This window comes from Xiphophorus hellerii, chromosome 15 (genome assembly GCF_003331165.1).
Source record: "Xiphophorus hellerii strain 12219 chromosome 15, Xiphophorus_hellerii-4.1, whole genome shotgun sequence".
Taxonomy (NCBI): domain Eukaryota; kingdom Metazoa; phylum Chordata; class Actinopteri; order Cyprinodontiformes; family Poeciliidae; genus Xiphophorus; species Xiphophorus hellerii.
This window is the reverse complement of record NC_045686.1, coordinates 5,255,552-5,265,759: the sequence shown is the minus strand read 5'-3', so window position 1 is coordinate 5,265,759 and position 10,208 is coordinate 5,255,552. Positions and strand designations below refer to the sequence as shown.

Below are 10,208 nucleotides of genomic sequence, written 5' to 3'. Positions count from 1 at the left end.
AGAGACGCTGCGTGAAAACAGGAAGACTTGATTAAAAGATTGAGAGCTTCTGCAGAAATGGATGATATAAAATTAAACTGATTGACAAAGCAGATAATAAACTTAAACTTTTTAAATTAATTTATCTTTAAAGTTCTGTTTCAGTGGGTTTCAAACTGTTGATTTGATGTTTATGTGACTAAATGTATCCCAGAAATGGGATAAAACATGTTTTGCGACTGTTTTTCCTGGTAACTTCATGAAAAATTGGAAACTTGTTTGTGACTCCTCCTTTCCTGACGAGGTTTCCACCAGCAGCTTCCTGCTTCTGGACACAAACAAGTTTAGCAACATCTCGGCGCTCTGCAGAGGCTTCGGTCTGCACCTCAGGTCAACAGCAGCACAAACGGAGAACACAACGTTGCACAACATGAAGCGACATCAGGCGAGTCTCAGCCTGCTGGAGAACTAAGACACAAACACGGAGATTTCATCACTGAAACCGGTTTTCTGCCTGCTCCTTTCAGAATAAAAGCCTCTTTCCTCATCCTCCAGGGTCGGCGAAGAGCATAAAGACTTTGAGGTTTCACAGAAAAACTGTTTATGATTTAAAAAACTGGAAACAAAAATAGTTAATAAATTTGGAGGTTGGAAATAAAAACAAACAAGTCATCAGCATAAAGTGAAACATTTTATTCAGTGTGACGTTTCTGAAAGTCCTGAAGGTTTTTTTTATTGTGTCAAATGGATCTTGGCAAAGCTAAACCAGGAAGTGAACCGTAGTGTCTCTTTAAGTAGAAAGGTTTTAATTTTTGATCATTATTGTAAACTGATGGAAGTATTTGACCTTTGACACACAGACAAGCCTGGAGAACATGTGGAAAACAAACTTAAAGTAAATTTATATTTGATGGAAGGAGCTTAAACTCAGTGGAGTATTGGATCAGCTGGAGGTTTTTTACTTCTTGGAAGTAAAGAATTACAGAAAAAACAACATTTTTTCAGGATGCTTTTTCAGTCCATCATGAATTAAACATGGTTGAGTTTTTATCGTCACTCCTGGACAGGATGTTTCTGCTTTTAGCATTATTCCTGAGATGAGAAAAGAAAATCCTAGAAACAACCAAAAAAAAAGTTGTTTTTAACAATATGTTGGAAACTATGTGATTTTTAAAATTTTACATCATATTCCACAAATAAATATTTCACATAACATCCGGGGTCAAATACGGTGGAGGCTCTGTGATGCTGTGGGTTTGTTCCTCTTTTAAAGACCCTGGGAACATCAGAGTGCATTGATTTATCAGAAGATCTGAAAGAATAATCTGACACTTTTTCCTTCCACTCAACTTTCTACAAATATGCTTGGACACAGCCAACTTCTTTAGCGATGCTAAAAAATGTAAAAACTCTTGCAGACTTAAAGAAGTGGCTACATTTAATCAGGAAGCAGGAAGCACACGATGCTGCGTCTTAAATTTCATTTTCATTAAAAACCAAAACATTTCCGGATTTAATTCTGAGTTAATTAAATGCAAACTCAGACCTGCTGGGTTTCTCTGCAGCAGCTCTGAACGTCTCCAGCTCAGTCAGAAAACATCTGAGAACTTCAGCTTTCAAATATTCTCATCAGGATTCATGTCTGGACTTTGACTAGGTCATTGTAACACATGAATCTGGTTTGATCTAAATTTAGCTCCATCCAGCTTCCCATCAAATCTCAAAGCTGCGGCTATTGCTGTAGCATCTTTGACACTTTTTCCTTCCACTCAGCTTTCTATGACTTTGCTTTGATGCAGCACTCTCAATAACGTTCCAATGCCTACAGTACATAATGTCTTTTAAATGCCAAATAATAAAATGATCAGATAGAGATAGAGCAGCAGCTGCAGGAAGCAAAAAGCAGACAGAGAAATTTCTTAAATTTAATTTTTATTAAACATCAAAACAGTTCAGGACATTTGGTCCTGAACTAAAAACTGAAATGAAAACTGAGGCTCGACGTGTTAAAAATGAAAAGTTCTGCAGATTTTTCCTTCTCCTTCGATGGATTTAGACTGAATAAAATGCGTAGAGACATGTACGTCCGTACGACGTGCAACAAAACGAACCAAACCCGAGACCCAAACACTGATTCATGAACATGTTCAGACTGACCAGGAACTGCAGCTCAAACAGTCTGAGGCTGACCAGCGTCATAAATAAAATCCAGTTTCTCATCATTTCAATATTTTCACAAACTCAACCTGAAACTGGAAAGTTTCAGGAAAACGAACCACAACGAGAAAAAACAACAGAAATTTAAAGGAAAAGGACAAAAAGATAAAAACCAGGAGCTGGGTGAGGATATTTGCCGGGTTGCCATGGTGACATCACGCAGGCTTGGTGGTGCTGTTGTAGACGAGCGTGTCCTGCTCCGACAGCGCCACGTGGGCGGGGCCCGCCGACCGGCTGGGGGCCTTCCTGCGCCTCCGCAGGAAGCAGTACCCCACGATGGCCAGCAGGGCCAAGATGCCCACCGCCAGAATCACAGCCAGAGCGACGGAGCCTGGAGGACAAGACAGCGAGGTCACTTCCTGTCAGAAAGCAGGAAGCCAGAGCGCGCTACGCTACGTTATTATTTAACAAACATTCTCATCCAGGCGCTTTGCGACCATTCTGAGGAGGGAACAGAAACAGCTGATAAAATCTAAGAACGGGAGGCTAATGCTAATGCTAGCATCGGATGAACAGATGACTCTGAGGAGCTAACTCCACTGGTGAAGGCGACCACCGAGGCATCCAGTTAAAACACGAGACATGAGTGAAGCTTGATTTATGATGCCTCCGCCAAGAAGCACCAGATCTCACACACAGCACAAATTTTACAAATTTTGTGCTGCGAAAGTTTGGAATGGAACATGGAATGGACACGCCTCTGTGAGACACGCCCCTCTAAGCCACGCCCCCTTTGGTTCTACAATGGTTGGATGACGGTTGACGTCTCCTCTGCTCAGAGCAGCTTCTTCCTCATCCTGTCTCCATCAACCAATCAGAAGTCTTGTAGGGGTCAACGTGTTGATGGATTTTATTTGGGGGTATCAGAGTCCTATAAACGGACGTCTCAGCTCTCCATGTTCATCAGATAAAAGGCCAGTAAATATCCAAACTCCATGAAGTCGGACCTGAACCTGTCGGGGTCAGTCGGTTCATAACGGAGGATAAAACGCTGAAGAACAAACCTGAATTCGCAGCTTTTTCCTCATCATCAGACCCGTAACGATCAAACATCCCCCTGGAAAACATGTTGCTCTCTGCAGAAACACAAACGGAGACCTCAGGTTTCCTTTAGGAGCTTCAGGTTAAACACGTTTCATTAAAAACGTTCCAGCTGAGGCTGAGTCTGGGCTGGACGCCATGGCTGAAAACCTGCCACCATATCAGTGTTTGGTAAAAATCAATCATTATTGATTTTTGTTTTAAATATTTGACATGTCATATAGATACTGATCATGCGTCTACTGCTATATACGTATTTATTGATTGATTGTTCAGCCCCAGCTGGACCGACTGATCTTCTGCCTACAGCTCAGCCAAAGGAGACTTTGACCAGTCTAACCTTTAGCTGGAAAAAGTTAGCATAGTCAGTTTCTCCACAGGTTTCCTAGAAAATCACTCCAGAGCCACAGGGTTCTTGTTTTAGCTGCAGACTGGTTCTGGTTCTGTTGGGTTTCTAACCATCTACAACATTAGCTTGAACTCCTTCCGTCCAACGGCTCCTCAGACCAGACAGACGTTCTGTGGCAGCGTGTGGAGGCTGATCCTTCGTCTCGCATCGTAACCCATCCAACACCCGCTGATGTTCCTCTGGAGCCCAGAGTTGATCAACTCCGTACCTGTTACTCCATCGCAGGTCTCGCTGCAATCATTGTTGTTCTCAAAGTTGTTCCCGTTTCCGTCGCAGCCACCGTAGATGAAGCGTACGCACTTCCTGTCTTTAGGGTTGTAGTACCAGCGGGTGAAGTGCGCCCGACACGGGCCGGTGCGAGGAGGCTCCACGCATTGAACTGCAGAGAAAAAAACGGACCCGGCTCAGAGTCCAACCCAATTTCTGCTGGAGGACTGATCACCATGGCAACCGGAGGAGAAACTCACCCTGGAGGTCGTCGACGTCGACGCTCAGCAGGCGGTTGAAGGTCTGGCTCACTAGAGAAGATGAGGAGGATCATTTCTTTGTCTTTTAGCTGCCATGTTTCCAGGCTGCAACTAAGAAGTTGCTACACTGACGCAAAAGCACCAATCACAAGCATCAGTCTGCTAATCGCTACTGCTACATTGTACTTAGTGGAAGCTAATGCTAAAGCACTAACTTCAACAATGTTGATACCGACAATATGTCACAAAGACAAAGTGAGGAAGTTCTCAACAATCAAAACCTCCTACAGATTTCAATATTTATTCAACTGAACAACCAAACCAACTACATCAGCACTTTAGAATTTATCTGCTAAACACATTAGCAACATCGCTAAATTAAAAAAGAATTAGCTCTGTTATTGGAGCATTAGCGGATTAGCATATGTTCTACATCAGCTACGTTCCCCCAGTCCAAACTGGGAGAAAATAGCTGAACTTGGTTCTGATAGCCTGTAATAAACTGCGGACCTGGCCGTCTGTCCATCCAGAACATCACATGCGTTTTGGAGTCAGATGTCAGACAGAATCTCTTTAGCCTGCTGATTGTGTAATTTATCTGAAACTTCCTCATTAAAATGTCTCCAGAAGGAAATCTGATCAGATTCAAGCTAAACTGAAATGTGTGGATTCAAACTCAGTTAGTAACTGAATCTCATCCCAGTTTGCCTCACTGGCTCTTCAGATGCTAAACTGCATTCTGAACATTTTTAACTTGGTTTTGCTTCAATTTCACATACGACACAGAGTTTTCTGTATTTATAAAGCTGCACATTTCTCCTTATCTGTACTTTAAGACAGGAAAGTCCGAACTGATCCTGTGTGATTACATTTGTTGCAGAGCTTTTCATCAGAGCCGTCGCTGCATTGGTTCACGCCGTCACACTCCAGAGCCCGGTCCAAACAGCAGCCGTCATCACAGGTCAGCTGATCGGGGCGGCACTGTGAGCCGCACTCCTCTGCACACACACACACACACACTTAGACCAAACCCTCCCACAGTAAGCTGATATGAAGAGGTGTGTAGTGAGACTCACTATTGGAGTTTATAGTAATGCTCCTTTCTGAGGAAACTGAGGACAAAAGAACACAGATTGTGTCACCAGGAGTTGGTTTGTGGCAATAATATCAACTGTGAGTGTGTGTGTGTGTGTCTGTGTGTGTCTGTGGGCATGTGTGTGTGTGTGTGTGTGTCTGTGGGCGTGTGTAGGCGTGTGTTACCTGTGACTCCTCTGCAGGCCGACATACACTCTTCGTTAAACAGGAAGTTGTTCTTGTTGGGTAAACAGCCTCCGTATGTAAATTTCTCACAGCTGCGCGTCGTTGTGTTGTAATACCACCGAGGGAACGCTGCGCGGCACGGGCCGGTCTTGAGCGGAGCCAGGCAGTACGCTGAGGGAGAGCATGACATCACTTCCTGTGAGCGGCTTCAAACATGACCCAGATTAAACAGCAGGCCTCTGAGCAGCTGGGCGTAAAGACGAACCCACAGCAGGGCGTGTTGAAGGAGTGCTACGCTGTTGACCTCTCGGTAACCATGGAGACGCTAAGTGTTTTAGCGTCTCCATGGTTCAGTCACGGACCTGGGACTGATCAGAACCAGGATTGATACTCCAACACATCACAAACCGTCTGACAGAACTCAGTGTTGCTAAACTAAAACGAAACTCGGATCAAAGAGCCGACCTGGCAGAGCAGGTTCTGTGGAGCGGGCCGTGTGAAACTGTGTGTGTGTGTGTGTGTGTGTGTGTGTGTGTGTGTGTGTGTGTGTGTGTTAAATAACCAGTCCAGCCAGTATGAAGAGAGGCGCTGATCATCAACATAAAAACTGGGATTCAGTTCACCAAACAAATGCACTGATTCTGCTTTTCACTGCAACTAAAAGCTGCAAATTATAAAAAAGTTTTAATTCAGTTAAAAACTTTAACTGTCAGCGTCTGAACTAAGAGTTCAGAAACCAACTAAATCAATTATTTGTGTCAATATATCTATTTAAATCCTTTAAAAGGCCAACAGTTAGTAGATCCCCACTCAGTTAACAAACTGTCTGATCTTGTGGATCAATCAGCAGCAGCAAGGCCTACATTTCCCATGAGCACTCACAGCTGGACAGCTCTGGGGTGAGGACCTTGATGGTGACCGTGTCATGGCCGCTCTTCCCCTTGGAGTCTGTGACGGTCAGCTTCAAGACGTAGGAGCCCGGCTGCAGGTTGGAGAGCCTCACCTGGTCGTCATAGTTGGTCTTCTGCAGAAAGTCAGAGGAAAACGGCCCAACGTAAAGGGCCGGTCCGCGGAGAGACAGGAAAACGCTCTGAGGGATGGAAGGGGCGCGACTACGACCTCATCAGAGACGGAGCACCAAAAGTAAAAAGTATCCGTCCAAAAAATTAAGAGTAAGAATAAAAGTATTTGGTAAAAAGTCTGTTCAAGTACTAACCAATCAAATTATCAATCATTTAATATTTTAAAATTACATCATCAGATGGACCAAAACATGAAGTTAAGTGACAATAATTAATATAAGTGAGAAAATCAGGCAAAATAAAATGTTTCCAAATCAGTTTCTTTGAATAAAACAAACGTCAGAAACTGCAGGTGTGAGTCTGACTGGGGAGGTTTTAGTTAAACATGTTTGTTTTTCATTCAGTGGGAAGAAAATCCAGAAATTTTACTCCAGAAAGAGCAGAAATACTTCATGATAAAATTACCCGAGCAAAAGTAAAAGTCCAAAGTAGATTTTTTCAAAAAACATTACTCAAGTAAATGTAACTGAGTAAAAGTAACTAGTTACTACCTAACTCTGGCCTCATGCCTGTTCAGACTGGACTCTGGGATGTCCAGTCTGGCCCAGCCTGAACTCCCAGCAGCTCTAAATGTTTTGCTCTGACGTTCCTCTGAACACATCAGCACCAGGTGAAGCCCCGCCCCCTGCAGGTGTTACCTCCAGCTTCAGGTTCTGGTCTCCGCTTTGCTGAGACCACTTGTAGTCAGAGATCTTGGCGCGGTGCAGCGCCACGCTCTCGGAGCCGTTGAGCGTCACGTTCTCTCCGGGCTGAAGGACAACGTCAGGGCCGGCGTTGGCGATGGGCGGAGCCACCTCACCTGGGAAACAGCAGATGTTTACGACACGACTTCACTGAGACGACGTTTCCTCTGGAACAAACACTTTGACTCATTTTCTTATCGGAGCATGAGAAAATGCTCAATAAGCATTTATGTTAAAGGGACAGTTCCACTCAGAGACACAATCAGCTGACTTACTGTCCTGGTGTCTTCATTTATCAAACTTGAAAGAGGAACAGCTTATCAATTTGACAGCTGATTTAAGATGAAGACCATGATGGCTGCAAGTGCCAAAAACCATTGAAAATAAAAAAAAAAACACATGAATGATGCAAACTCTAAAACTCACAAAACAAATGCAACAGAAAAATTCTGCAAACACAAGAAATGGAAGCAAAAACAGAAAACAACAGAAAATTAGAAACGCTGCAAACTTTTTCTACAAAACAGAGGTCCTCCAGACCACTAGGGGGAGTCTGGAGCAGCTTTTATCTACATAAATACGCTGCTTTCATAAAATATTGAAGAAGACATGTAGTGTATTGTGCCTTTTCTGTCTTTCTCCAAGTTTCTGTAGAATATTGTCTTTACTGAAGGTCTGGTCTCATGTGATTTGGTGGTCGACTCCCTCTAGTGGCCTGGAGGACTTCCTCTTTCTAGAGTAAATTTGGAGCATTTCAAATGTACTCTTTTTCATTTTCGTCTTTATTTCCATTTTCTGTGTCTGCAGTGTTTTTCTGTTTGCACCCTTCATCAAAAACCCACATAAAGAGGGAAATAAACGCCAATAATACTCATTAGGCAGCCATGTTGGATTTGGGACAGGTGAGAAACTCCAACTTCCTAGGTGAAATTTCAAATTCACAAAACTTTTTCATTGCAATTCAGCCTTAATGACCATCAAGGACAGACAACATGCAGTGTTAGAAAAAGGAAAAACATAACTTTTATTCAGCATCCTGCCACAAGGACACAACGTATTCCCAATTCTTGGTCTAAATCTACGTAAATAATCTCAAAGACGACGCCGACTCCAGCCGAACAGCAGAGAGTCTTCAAGAACGGAAATGAAATCAGCAAGGTTCTGATCCCAGACTTGAAACACGCGCCGTCCTTCAGTTTTATCGTCTTTCTTAAGTTTTCAATTTGAAAATGGAAAACATTTCAAATTCTGGCTGCTGGTGTTGAAACCATTTTATACACTTTAAACTTTAAACAGAAAAGCTGTGCCATTTTAAGATTGGTAAAGTGATTAGTGGTGACAGTGGTGGGCCGTAAGGCTCACCGCCCAGGGCAGGATGCACCCGGGGGCATCAGAAGCAGCTGCGGTTTTTAAAGTTTTCCATCTGTTACGCAAGAAGTTTTCCTTTGGATGTTTACTTGTGGAGGACTGGGCGACAGTTATGCAGATGTTGGTGAGCCTGTCTCTTTAAAACGCTGATATGTGAAAACAACAAAAACTAAACAATTAAATCAGATGTCAGTTGACTCATATAAGGGTGTTTGAATTTCATAAAAAGTTTTAAAATACAATTACTGATTGACAAAGTAAGAAAATTTAAAGAAATCAGATTTGGATCAATATTTTTGCTGAATTTTCCTCTCTGGTGATTTGTTGCTATTGATTGGGTATTGATTGGTGTTTGCGCCCTCACCTGGTGCCTCCAGGTATCTCCGGTACATGCTCCTCCTAATGTAGCTCTTGTATCCGTCCTGGTTCACAAACTGACACACAAAACGGTTTTTATGGACGCAGTTAAACAGGAAGCAATTGCGCGTGTCCTCCTCTTCCCCGTCGCGCGGCTCCAGCAGCGCCAGGTTGCAGCGTGAGTCCTGGCAGCACAGCGTCTCGCACTCCTCATCCACGGACACGACCTGCGTGTCCAGCAGATCGGCGCCGTCCTCCACCGCGTCCTTCGCGTCCAGAACGAAGTTCTCACTGCCGGAGACGAACTCGTCGCCGCCGCTGTCGCATTGTTCCGCCGCGCCGCGCTGCGCGCCGCGAAGCAGAACCAGCAGCAGCAGAGAGGAAGTACAGAACCGGAACATTTCCAGTCAGCTCGAACCTGACGAGGAAAGCAGAGAAGAGTCCGCCTCAGTCCGACAGAAAACGGGAAAGTTTGAGCCGCTTCTCAGCGCGCTGCCTTGGTGTGTCTCACCTGTTGCCTGACAGGAAGACAAAACACACAGCAGGCCAATGAGGTGACGCGCCTCTGACGTCACTCAGGTGTGGCCCACAGAAAGCAGAGGACAGGTTTCAGTGAGAGGAGCAGAAAAAATCCCAATGTGAGCGAATCTCACAGTGGGATCAACACAAACCTGGAGAGAAAAGCAAAACATTTGATGTCGTTTTAAAAAACAAGAGGATAAATATACACATTAGCAAGTTATAAACACATAAGCAGATTTCAAAATTCAGGTGATTTTTCTGGTTCATCCAAAGTCACAACAAATAGATATATATGTTAATTTTATTCCTATATGTATTTATGAAAATACTTGTTTGTTAGTGTGTTATCTTCCATAAGGTTCTGAGGAGAACATCCAATCTAAACAAAAATACACACACAAAAAAGTTTTATTAGATTTTTTTTGTTTAGTTTATGTCTTATTTGTATTATTAATGTTAATTTGTTCTTGTTCTTTTATTTCATCTTCAACAAAATAATTTTAAAACGAATGACTAGTAATTATAATTTTAATAATATTAACACTACTGCTAATAATTACTTTATTATTATTATTATTATTATTATTATTATTACTATTTACTGCACAGGTGTCAAAGTCCAGTCCTCAAGGGCCACTGTCCTACAGTTTTTAGATGTGCCACAGGTACAAAACACTGGAATGAAATGGCTTAATTACCTCCTCCTTGTGTAGATCAGTTCTCCAGAGCCTTAATGACCTAATTATTCTATTCAGGTGTGGTGCAGCAGAGGCACATCTAAAAGTTGCAGGACACCGGCCCTTGAGGACTGGAGTTTGACACT

The 10,208-nt window shown here is 43.1% G+C and overlaps 1 protein-coding gene across 1 annotated transcript; it reads right to left on the bottom strand.

Moving 5' to 3' along the window:
- Positions 1 to 1,894: 1,894 nt before the first annotated feature.
- Positions 1,895 to 9,264, bottom strand: LOC116733914 (kunitz-type protease inhibitor 1-like). Its single transcript, XM_032584934.1, has 10 exons — positions 8,871 to 9,264; positions 7,094 to 7,254; positions 6,256 to 6,397; positions 5,374 to 5,544; positions 5,190 to 5,225; positions 4,983 to 5,111; positions 4,114 to 4,164; positions 3,855 to 4,025; positions 3,201 to 3,272; positions 1,895 to 2,527 (listed from the first exon to the last, which is right to left on the bottom strand). Exons 1-10 carry the CDS (start codon positions 9,262 to 9,264, stop codon positions 2,352 to 2,354), a joined length of 1,503 nt encoding a protein of 500 aa, XP_032440825.1. The 3' UTR covers positions 1,895 to 2,351.
- Positions 9,265 to 10,208: the final 944 nt, after the last annotated feature.